At 49.1% G+C, this 12,391-nt stretch overlaps 2 protein-coding genes across 3 annotated transcripts in view; one reads left to right on the top strand and one right to left on the bottom strand.

Annotated features, from left to right (window-relative positions):
- LOC119567654 (C-type lectin domain family 2 member D-like) overlaps window positions 1–2,393 on the top strand; it is a 33,183-nt gene extending 30,790 nt beyond the window's left edge. For both annotated transcript variants that reach the window (XM_043528910.1, XM_037914408.2), the window contains exon 4: window positions 607–2,393. In XM_043528910.1, coding sequence (XP_043384845.1) covers window positions 607–757 — 151 coding nt within the window. In that variant the 3' untranslated portion in view covers window positions 758–2,393. The remainder of the gene's footprint in view (window positions 1–606) is intronic.
- The window catches only part of LOC119567445 (maestro heat-like repeat-containing protein family member 1), an 850,842-nt gene that overhangs the window by 728,549 nt on the left and 109,902 nt on the right, over window positions 1–12,391 (bottom strand). The window lies entirely within an intron of this gene.

Genomic DNA, 12,391 nt, shown 5'->3' with positions numbered 1-12,391 from the left:
GGGGGAGGATTTGCCTGTGGGCCTGGATCCCACCCTGTTCCCAGGTGGGAAGCGCTGGCCTCCAGCTCTCACGGGAAGCTCTGTGTGAGTGGCTGGGGTCACCCCATGGCCGCTGGGTTTGTGCTGCTGGCATTTCACTCCAGCCGCCCCCTGCAATACAGCCTGTCCTGACAGGCCTCTGGCCTGAGAGCTGATGTAAACTGTCCAGGGAGCCCTGGACCCAGCTCTTCTGTGTGGCGTTACTGCTGCTCCTCGCCACGCTGAGAGTCACCTGGAACCTGCGCCTGGGGCAGTTTGGGTGGGTTGGGCCTGCAGGGGCCCATCCAGACCCAGCTGGGAGTGTGTGGGGGGGAGAGTAGGATCTGGGTTAATACCACCAGGCATAAATGGTCCATGGAGGTCAGTTGATCTTAAAACCTTTCCTGGCCTTGCTGCCCCACTGCCCCCTTTCTAGCTGGGGCCTGTGGCAGGTGCAGGAAGGGGAATCGTGAGGGGCTGTGAGTGCAGCAGCTCCCTGCACTGTGCGAGAGCGTCTCTCCCTGCCTGTGACTGATGGGAAATGTCCAACTCCTACCTGATACCAGCTCCCTGGCTTCTGTCTTGCAGGTTTCCGATAGGAGGAGCAGGAGACTGCGTGTATCTGAATGATCTGAGTGCGGTCAGCAGCTTGCGATGCACCAGTGAGAGACCCTGGATCTGCACCAAACCCGATGCATTTACACAGGCACAGGAGGCTGCTGTGGAAGGGGGCTGGTAACAAAAGTATTATAGAATCTAGCCCTGGAAAAGCCTGACTGTGATTTCTTGTGACCATCACATCTGAGCAATTCCGGAATATCGGGGAATGCTCTGCGCATCACTGGGCAGAGCACTGTGGACTCAGGTGAAAACCAGATATGCTATTTGCACATCTGCGCGTCCCCCCCACCCGCGCCGTCTCTTTTTCCGCCAGTGGAACGGCTCAAATCCAGCCTTTCCAACCTACCTCAGCTGGACCAGGAACTCTGCCTAACTGAGCCAAGACACCAGCCTCAGCTTTCGCTGCCCTGACATTCCCGCACGGAAGCTTTTCACTACAGAAAATTATCTATGGAATCTTTTAAAAATATTCATCATTCCCATTCGGTGGTCTGGAATAGAGCTGAGGGGGGATGTTCTACATTCCCGTGCGCCCCCCCCCCCCCAGGAACTTTTTAACAAAGTTTTTTTATGGGTCAGTTTTTGGGGTCTTTTGGAAACCCAATTGATTTTGAAGTTTACAGGTTTACACCTACAGTTCCTTTTTTTTGTTGTTGTTGCCAGATATTGCTTTGGATAAAAGCATGAACGTTTTAAACTGGTTTTAATTTTCCTTTTTTAGTTTTAAGAGCGCTGCACCTGCCAAGGGAGTAGATCCCCTGTTACACTCCTCGTGGGACAGCTAGGGCCTGGAACGTAGGAGTAAGAGGAGAAATGTCTGTTCTCTCCCTTCCTGGAGCCCAGTGGGTTTGAAAAGGGCAGGGAGGGGATCGGTGTGACACAGACAGACCAGGTGCCAGGTCATGCCAAAGTCCCCATGTCTCAAGGGGACCCTGAGAAATACACAGCTGGGATCAGGCTGGCTCACCTGTGTGTTAAGATAGGTATTAGCGTTATAAGACTGTGTTCAGCCTTTATTGAATGCTTGTGAGCTGCTGCAGCATTAATTTCATTTCTTCTTACCTCTGTATCCCACATTGTAAGGTAATATTGGAGCATTTGTTTTGGCAGCCTCTGTGACTATGTAAATCACCAGACAGGAGAGTGAATTAAGGCATTAAGGAGTGTGAAGTGCTGATCTCCAGCAGCTCAGAGCACAGGGGAGGAGGTGGGATACAAGAAGGAACTGACTCTAGCTTGTTGATGCTGGGGGCAGGGTTTCTAGGCATAAGCAAGAGTTCCCCAGCTGCTTAGCCTGGGTTAGCCCTAAAGGACACAGAGTTTACAATGGACCAGTGATACACAGACTGCAGCTCATGAGCTGCAAGTGACTCTTTGATGTGTCTCCTGCCGCTCTTTGTAGCACATGATATTAAAACACTGTGATTTCATTGTTAACCAGTCAGGATGCTTTTACTATGTTATTAGCCACTAAGTTATCTGCTGCGAGCATTTATATAAAACCCTAAATATTTCCCCTGCCCTTCTGTTTAAATATGAGTAGCGCTATCGTAAATGAAACAAGGAATTCACGCTACTGTGGCTCTTTTGGTTAAGGTTGATCACTAATTTCGCTCCTGAACGACTGAGCTCGGAGCATCACTGCTATAGATGCTTCTGTTACCTTTTGAAACTTTGTAGCTTAGTTGTGTATGTATGTTCACCTGCTTTAGCCTTGTAAATAAATCTTATTTCCTTTTTAATAAAGTGTCATAGAATAAGACTGGCTACATGCGCGGTCTTTGGTGTGATGTCTAAGGTGCAGTTCACCTGGGGGTCCTGGACCTGTGGGACTGGGAGTAACCTGAATACTGTTGTGATTCTGAGTGTAAGAGACCATCTGTCTCTCAAAGGCAGGCTCACCTGGGTTGCGAGACAGATCGGAGAACCCAAGGGGACTGCATGGCTAGGCTGTTACGATGCCGGAGGAGGTTACCCTGCATGTTTGGTTGGTGAAATCTATGTCTAGAATTCTCAGCCAGTTTGGATTTGTGCCCTGGTTCCCAGCAGTCTGCCCTGACGTTGGCGCGCACTCTCTCAAGACACTGCAGACAGCGCTATTGCACGGCCTTGGCTTCAGTTCCCTCCTTGCAGGAGAGAGGAGCTGAGCCTGCCCAGAGATGGAGTTTGGGGGAAAGATGTATGTGACCCAGGGACCCCTTGGTGCCAAGTGGCAGGCAGCACAGAAGGTTTTCCAGGAATCCCCTGGGTCTGATCTTTACCTGAGTAGTTTTATACCTTTCCAGATGACGGTACCTCTTTCAGGACCAGTGTAAACAAGTCACTATCTGAAATTTTAGTTTGTACTGACTTCGCTAGTGCTTTTTATGTAGCCTGTTTTAAAACTAGGTAAATATCTGGATGAGTTGATGTATCCCCTGGAAGACCTCTGCATATGGCCAGGAGTACATGTACCCCTGGTTGAGAACCAGTGGTCTACATAATAGTTCACCAAAGTGGGCATGCGAGGTCTGTATCAAGAGCCAGTAGCCCAATGGTCACCATAATCGGAGCAAGACCTCTGTACGGATACTATGTAAGGAGCTGTGTCTCTAGACTGACAATGATGCCCTTAAGGTCTTGGAGGTAAGGCAGGTCACGGGAGGTGATGTACCCCAGATGCTCCTTTCAGACAGGAGGCAACTGAGGTTACCTCCCTGTCTGGCCATCTGTGTATTGTGTGCCTGATGTTGGATGTCTCTTTGCGCACTGAGCCAGGTGCAAAATTAGATTGCAAAATCCACAAAAAAGGAAATCTACAGGAAGAAACTAACAGCAGGGGGCTGTGTGTGTGTCCATCTGTGGTGTTTAAGCATAAAGACAAAGGATCGGTCTGATCTCTCTCGGTGTGCAGAGACATACTGGATCCTTCCCCTCAGACACAAACTGACCGTACGCATGTCTCATGAAAGAAGGGTCCGAGCCTGCCTGGCTGTGAAGTGCTGCAAGGATTTCGGGTGAGCTGTACTTGGTTAGACAGGAAAATACCTTGTTAGTTCGGTCTAGGCTCTAGAACGCATGTTATGACTTTGTTATATGTAACCATTTGTTTCCAACACTTCCACTCGACTCTTGGCTTTGTTGAACTGAGGCGTGATTTCGCTGTGAGCCTATGGCAGCGCTGTGTGTTAAGTGGAGCAGTGATCTGAGCTGGACCTGGTAAGCTGGGACCGAGGATGTTACTGTTCCTTTGGAAACAGTGAATCTGTGAATCCTGCCAGTGCCCAGGGGACCAGGGACTGGACGCTCCAAACAGATGCTCAGAGGGCTTGAGGGCAGAGTGGGCCTATTGCTACCCTGCAGTGACTGTAGGCCCAGCAGCGAGTGCGTGTGGCCAGTGGAGTTGGGGAGCTGACCCCTGGCAGGCACAGACAAGGCTCCCTCAGGCAAAGGGCAGGTGGTGGCGAGGTGCCTCCCAGCCCCGGGTACCCTGGGAAGCATTGCAGGGTATTAACTTACTGCAGGTTTGGGGCAGTTAAAAATTACACCCCAAGGCCCCAGCCCAGTGAGGAGGACCGAGAAGAGGAACTGTGACTGCGCGGGGCACCTGAGTCCCAGCACCGCCCAGAGTTCTCCTCTGCCTAAAGCCCCAGTCCCGCTCCGTGAGTAGGGCTTTACCAAATTCATGACCATGAAAAATGCATCACAGACTGTGAAATCTGGTCTCCCCTGTGAAATCTGGCTGGGGGAGGGGGGAATATGTCACAGAACTGCCACCCTTACGTCTACGCTGCCTTCAGAGCTGGGCGGCCAAAGAGCAGCAGCTGCTGGTTTGGTGCCCAGCTCTGAAGGCAGCACTGCTGCCAGCAACAGTGCAGAAGTGAGGGTGGCGTGGTGAGGGGGGGAGGGCCAACCTTATGGGGGGGGGTGATGCGGGCAATTGCCCTGAGCGCGGTGGTCAGGAGGGAACCCCACCAACCGCCAGCTCCAGGCCCTTTTAACCTCTGAGTGCTGGACCCTGGAACGGGGGAGGGGCAGGGCTGGGAGCGTCCTGGGCAGGGGCTCCTACCGTGTGCCAGGTTCTAGCTGCAAGTTCGGGCTGGGCTGGGGAGGAACAGGACCTTGTCCCCCGCATGGGCTGCTCCCAGGGCCAGATCAGAGCCACCGCCAGGAACCTCCCCCAGCAGCAGAAAGCTCCGTGGCTGCCGGCCGGGAGCCCAGCTCTGAAGGTAGCACCACTGCCAGGAGCAGTGCCGAAGTAAGGGGAGCGATACCGTGACACCCCTCCCCCAATAGCCTTGAGACCCCCCCCCCGACCCTCGTCTGGGATGGGATCCACACAGTTACAACAGGGTGACATTTCAGATTGAAATAGCTAAAGCTGTGAAATTTAAAAGACTCTTAAAAATCTCATGACCATGAAATTTACCAAACTGGATGGGTGAATTTGGTAGGGCCCTACCCAGGAGACTAAACAGGGGGGTACTTCACATTACAGATACACAAATGTGGATCCTCAGTTGCACTGTTTATATCACGGCCGCTTCTTTCTGGCAGATCCATTTGAGCACACGTCTCAGGCAGAACCTGGCTGCCTTTTATCCACCCGCAGCTGTTCCCAGCAGCAGAGCCTGAGAAGCTGCAGAGAGAGAGAGAGTCCCTGTCATTGTGGGTCCCTGTAACAAGGAAAGGCCCAGGCGTGAGTCTTTCCTCCCCCTCCCCCTAATGGGAAGCTGGGCTCTGGTGTTGTCCTTCATCTCTAACTTCCCTGCGGAGCGTCAGTCGAGAAGACGTCCCAGGCTGTGAGATGAGTTAGGGCAGTGGCTCTCAACCTTTCCAGACCACTGCACCCCCTTCAGGAGTCTGATTTGTCTTGCGTACCCCAAGTTTCACCTGACTTAAAAACGACTTGCTTAGAAAATCAGACCTAAAAATACAAATGTTGCCACAGCCACTATTACTGAAAAATTGCTGACTCTCATTTGTACCATACAATTATAAAATAAATCCATTGGAAATAAGTATTGTACTTACATGTCAGTGTATTGCATATAGAACAGTGTAAACAAGTCAGTGTCTGTCTGAAATTTTAGTTTGCACTGACTTCGCTAGTGCTTTTTATGTAGCTTATTATAAAACTAGGCCAATATCTAGATGAGTTGACATACTCCTCGGAAGACCTCTGCGTACCCCAGGGATACATGTAGCCCTGCTTGAGACCCACAGAGTTAGGGGGTCTGGAGCAAGGACCATACGAGGCTGAATCCCATGGGGTTGGTGAGCTGGTACTTGTTCATTGGAAGCGCCACCTTGATCTCCTACATCTCAGCTTTCCTTTAAAAACAAAGTCTGATGGGTGAGAGGAAACCTGCACCGTGCGACCTGGGTAACGGGACAGCTGCAGGGAGCTGAGGACTTGTCCCGATGAACGGTTAGGGCTGGATTCACAAAGGGACTTAAGAGGCTAATGGCCACTTCAGACACCTCCATCCCATAACCGCATCCCCCTGGGATTCACCAAACCCCAGCTCAGTTGCCACCAAACCCTGGAAGCGCCTGAACTTGCTCGGTGCCTCAATTTTCTGAGTCAAAGTTTACGAGGTGTCTGTGTGCACCCCGAGCACCTGTGCTGCTCCCTCCCTCTAGGCTGCTGGCTGCCTAAGCCCCAGTACGATCCAGGAGCCAGTCTCCGCCTGGCTTGCCTTGGGGCCCCAAGCCAGTGGGCATGTTCAAAGGACCCGTACCAGCTTGGGCCCCACAGGTGAGCGTCCACAGACTGGCAGCGAGGAGCATACAGCCGATGAATGCATCCGATGAAGTGAGCTGTAGCTCACGAAAGCTTATGCTCAAATAAATTGGATAGTCTCTAAGGTGCCACAAGTCCTTTTCTTTTTGCGCATACAGACTAACACGGCTGCTACTCTGAAACCAGAGAGGAGCAAGCGCTTCCTGGTAACATTTAGCCCAGGGGTTCTGGCACTCACCTGGAAAGTAGGAGACCCCAACTCAAGTCCCCCTTGTAGCTGGGTAGGAGAAGGGATTTGAACAGGCGTCTCTCACCTCTTAGGAGTAGGCTCACGCCACAGAGCTAGGGGACAGTCTGAGGTGGTGGTGGGGGGGGTCCCTTATTCTCTCTTGTTAACCCTGTTCCAGACTCGGGATAAAGAGTGATTGGAGCAGACAGACTAACTGTCACCTCGGGGCATGATGCAGAGAGATGATTTCTAGCCCCCACATTTCACTTCTAAAAGGGGAACCACAAAACCATGTGGATGCTTGTTGGATGGAAATTGCACAGAGCTGTCACCAGGGTCAAATGTCTCCTAGTATCACGGACACGACTTAAAAACCGCATGAGAGGCTCAGACGAGGGGCTTGTCTACACTCACAGCGCTGCAGTGAAGACGCTACCTACGCTGACCAGAGAGCTTCTCCCATCAGCAGAGCCAATCCCCCTCCCCAAGGGCGATAGCTATGGTGACAGGAGAAGCGCTCCCCTCAACGTAGCGCTGTCTACACTGGGGGTGAGGTCAGGATACCTGCATCGCTTGGGGGGTGGATTTTTCACACCCTTGAGCAACATAGTTATACCGTCATAAGTCTGTAATGTAGACCGGGTCTAAGGGCAGGTCTACACTACCCGCCGGAAATGCAGGTAGCGATCTATCTATTGGGGGTCAGTTTATCACGTCTAGTCTAGACGTGATAAATCGAACCCCGAGCGCTCTCCCGTCGACTCCGGCACTCCAGCGCCGCAAGAGGTGCAGGCGGAGTGGAGAGGGGAGCGCCGTGAAGATGCCAAGGTTAGTCGAGCTAGATACGTCCACTTCAGCTATGCTAGTCTCCTAGCTGAAGTTGCATATCTTAGGTCGATCCCCCCCCCCACACACACCCAGTGTAGACCAGGGCTAAGTGTGTACCCCAAATAAAAAAAGAGAGGAGGAGGACCAAAAAAATGCTATCCTGGCTAAACAGCAGAGTAATGGAGGCCATTAGAGGCAAAAAGCATCCTTGAAAAACTGGAAGTCTAAACCTAATGAGGAAACTAGGACGGAGCACAAACTCCAGCAAGTAAATTGTAAAGTATAAGGAGGCAGGCCAAGGAAGAGTTTGAGAAGCAACTTCCTAAAGATGCAAAACCTAAAAAAATTAAGTACATTAGAAGTAGGAAAATATAAGGTCCCTCACCAAAGGCTTTTAAGCAAAGGAAGCTGTCATGGGATAAGGGGGAAGGTCCTCTCATGGATCAGTAACTGGTTAAAAGATAGGAAACAACAGGAATAAATGCTCTGTTTTCACCATGGAAAGAGGAAAATAGCTGGGTCCCCTCAGGATAAGTACAGTTATATCCATATACAACTGCTTCTACCACTATCGCTTATGCCAGCTCCCCTCATCCCCCTAAGCTACACTGCTATATACACAGAGCTATTGGTAGAGCTGCAGTTACACTAGGGCCTTTGCTGGCACACCTCTGTTAGGAAAAATACCCTTAACCCGTGTAGTTACGCTGGGAAGACTTTTCGTGTAGATCAGGCCTCAGACAGACGTTGGACATTTAACACGAGCAAGTTATACAGTGGGAGCTTTTCCCAAACATCTCAAAGAGTGAACGTCAAGCAGCACTCACCGCACTGGATCTAACGGGGAACCGTCCACCCAGGTCCATTTCCCCCCTGGGGGTGTCACTTTAAGGCCAATCCAGATGTGATTTGCATCTTGTACAACATCTTGTATGAAATCCGGTGATGTGCAAAGCAGAGGGGGTGGGGATGAGTATCCTGTAACATGCTAGAATTCCCTTAGTGATCCCATGAAGTGCCTGCTCTCTCCTTCAGTAGCTCTGCCCATAATGCCAGCAGGAGACCCCACCAGCCCCTGAGTTAGTTCACCCTCTCCCCTGGGTGGGCAGGGTCCCAGAGCAGGTAAACGTGGCTCTCTCTATGCAGACATGGTAACATCAGCACCAGTCCTTGGTGGCACAGGGTGAGCTGGCCCTTTAAGGGAGTCCTGGGTTAAGCCTCACCTGTGACTAGGTGCCCCTGGACTCAGAGGCAAAGGTGATGGAAGCAGGTGACCAGGAGCCAGGCCTGGTGGGGCTACAAGGGCAGCCAGTCTGGGAAGGGAGAGATTTGATGGGGTAGGAGGTTTGTGTGAGTAGCTCTATGCAGAAGGGCTCTGCTGAGCTCTCAGACAGAGAGCCTGGGAGTGAAACGCCTACAGGAGCCAGCTGAGCAGCCTGGTGTGGGAAAGCTCTGGGGTTCTTGTTCTGAACTGTATGTTAATAAGCCAGACCCCTAGAAGGGGAGAAAACACCCCAGTGTGGAGTTTGATTTGCGGGGGGGTGGTAGAGTCAGGCTACACTGGGATTGTAACTAGTGACACACGTCTTTCTCCAGCTGGAGTTGGATGAGCCTGTATTTTATGTTACCATCTCCTCCCGGTTCTGGATCACGAGCATGCGAGAGCTCTTCCCCGAGCAGTCGTCACGGCTCCCAGTCCAGTCTTTACGCTCCTTAGACAGCCAGTTGCACTTGTCCCCATGCAGCAGCCGATCCCTGGGGCAGAGTTTGCACCCGGATCCCTCTGGAGGGAGAGATGGGAACCGAGGTGTCATTAATTCTGAACCTTCAGACTACAGCTGGATGAAAACTCTTGTTCAAAGTTGTTTTTTAATGGAAAATGCCATTTTGACCCAAATGAAAGTTTTTATTTTGATTGCCATTTTTCATTTTTTGATGGGGGAGTGGACTTAAAATGGAAATACTGGTTTTGAGGGTGGGAGGGAGGATTTCATTCAGTTTTGGAGGGGAAATAAACATTTACTCTTAACAGTTCCCTCCATTTGAAAAGTGGGGGAGGACTTTCACTTTTCTACTTTCTTCAGAGGACATCAAACTGTCATTTCTTTTCACGTTTTTCATGAACTAGGCTTACACTGTATCAGCTCTAGTTCTAGACATTGCTGAAGTTTCCCCTACAGTTGTGTAAAAAGCAGGGCTGTCAATTAATCGCCGTTAACTCACGTGATTAGCTCAAAAAAATTAACTGTGATTAAAAAAATTAATCGTGATTAATCACACTGTTAAACAATAGAATACCAATTGAAATTGATTAAATATTTTTGGATGTTTTTCTACATTTGCAAATATATTGATTGCTATTACAACACCGAACACAAAGGGCACAGTGCTCACTTTACATGATTATTTTTGATTCCAAATATTTGCACTGTAAAAATGATAAAAGAAATAGTATTTTTCAGTTCACCTCATACAAGTCCTGTAGTGCAATCTCTTTATCGTGAAAGTGTAACTTACAGATGTGGATTTTTTTCTTACATAACTGCACTCAAAAACGAAACCATGTAAAACTTTAGAGCCTACAAGTCCAGTCAGTCCTACTTCTTGTTCAGCCAATCGCTGAGACAAACAAGTTTTGTTTACACTGACGGGAGATACTGCTGCCCCCTTCTTATTTACAATGTCACCTGAAAGTGAGAACAGGCATTCGCATGGCACTTTTGTAGCCGGCATTGCAAGGTATTTATGTGCCAGTTATGCTAAACATTCATCTGCCCCTTCATGCTTCGGCCACCATTCCAGAGGACATGCTTCCATGCTGATAATGCTCGTTAAAAAAAATATATGCGTTAATTAAATTTGTGATTGAACTCCTTGGGGGAGAATTGTAGGTCACCTGTTCTGTTTTACCCACATTCTGCCCTATATTTCATGCTATAGCAGTCTCGGATGATGACCCAACACATGTTCATTTAAAGAACACTTTCAGAGCAGATTTGACAAAATGCAAAGAAGGTACCAGTGTGAGATTTCTAAAGATAGATTCAGCACTCAACCCAAGGTTTAAGAATCTGAAGTACCTTCCAAAATCTGATCGGGACGGGGTGTGGAGCATGCTGTCAGATGTCTTCAAAGAGCAACACTCTGATACGGAAACTACAGAACCCAAACCACCAAAAAAGAAAATCAACCCTCTGCTGGTGGCATCTGACTCAGATGATGAAAATGAACATGCCTCGGTCCGCTCCGCCATGGATCGTTATTGAGCAGAACCCCTCATCAGCATGGACGCATGGCCTCCGGAATGGTGGTTTAAGCATGGAGGGACATATGAATCTTTAGCGCATCTGGCACATAAATATCTTGTGATGCTGGCTACAACAGTGCCATGCGAACGTCTGTTCCCACTTTCAGGTCATATTGTAAATAAGAAGTGGGCAACATTATCTCCTGCAAATTGTAACCAAACTTGTTTGTCTGAGCGATTGGCTGAAGTAGGACTGAGTGGACTTGTAGGCTTGAAAGTTTTACATTGTTTTATTTTTGAATGCAGTTATTTTTTGTACATAATGCTACATTTGTCAGTTCAACTTTCATGATAAAGAGATTGCACTCCAGTACTTGTATTAGGTGAATTGAAATATTCTCTTTCTTTTGTTTTTTACAGTGCAAATATTGGTAACCAAAAATATAAAGTGAGCACCGTACACTTTGTATTCTGTTCTAATTGAAATCAATATATTTGAAAATGTAGAAACCATCCAAAAATATTTAAATAAATGATATTCTCTTATTGTTTAACAGTGCGATTAAGCGCGATTATTTTTTTTAATCGCTTGCCAGCCCTAGTAAAAAGCCTTCAGGCTCAATGTAGTAGTGAGGGCTTTTCTCAGGGTCAGCACTCAAACAGCCGGGCACACTGTAGGTCAGGAAAGCAAGGTGCTGGGAGGCCAGAGAGGAGAGAATTCACTCCAAGTCTTTACATGGAGTTCTCTCTTACGAATGATCTGCTCTAACTCAGTCACAAGTTCTGGGCTTGATGTAGGAATTACTGGCTGGGAGAAATCTCTGGCTTGGTGCATTGAAATGTAATTCCTTGAGGTTTGACCGTGTGAGCTTATAAAAGCTGAACAGAGTCAGACCCTGGCTGTTTCCCAATGGGAAACCTCAAGGGAAACTCAGTGTTGAAACAAATAAGATGGATGACACCCCCGACCAAGGCAGAACTGAACCCAGAGACTCGACCTGGCAGCTGGGGGCGCTGTACCTCTGCTGGTGTTAGGATTCAGCTGGGAGTTAAAAGCAAGGTCCCATTATGGTCATTACAAATCCTATGGCTCTTCTTTAATGGTGGAGATCTGAGTCGGTTCAAATGACAGTTCGGGGGACTACAATTTGCCTCTCTCAAATGCCCTGTGAAATTCCAATAGGTGAGTGGATTCTGCTTCAACCATTCCCCTAAGACATCGTCTGCCCGTGTTGTGTGCTGCTGAACAGTTGTGGAGTTTCACCCCAGAGGTGGCTGCATGTCAGTAGTGGAGGGAAAGGATTCCCATGAGTACGACCTGGTTTGTAAAGCACTTTGGGATCCAACCTCTAGAGCAGTTGTATTCTTTATTACACTATTGTTATGATTGTCTGTGCTCCAGCAATGGGAATTCCTCTTCCCACTAGAGGTCATTGCTGCTCCTCTGCACAAACGGCTGAGAATTACTTATTGTGCTTCGCCTGCACACTCCCTGGGGAAAGGATTGTCTTTTTGTGATGTGTTTTTGATGGCATCTGGCACAATGGGGCCTCCATCCCTGAGGCAGGACTGCAGTGGAAAGAAATAGGGTAGAGCTGAGAGGTTCCTGTCCTGGATCGGGTTAGGGGTTGGTCTAGGGATGCTGCGCACAGATAGTAAGACAATCTCTGCCGCAAAGAGCTCCCAGCCTGAACATCTGATGTGAAACGGGTGGAGAGAAAGA

Source organism: Chelonia mydas, chromosome 14, assembly GCF_015237465.2.
Source record: "Chelonia mydas isolate rCheMyd1 chromosome 14, rCheMyd1.pri.v2, whole genome shotgun sequence".
Taxonomy (NCBI): Eukaryota; Metazoa; Chordata; order Testudines; family Cheloniidae; genus Chelonia; species Chelonia mydas.
Note: the sequence above shows the minus strand (reverse complement) of the source record. Positions and strands in the feature narration are given on the sequence as shown.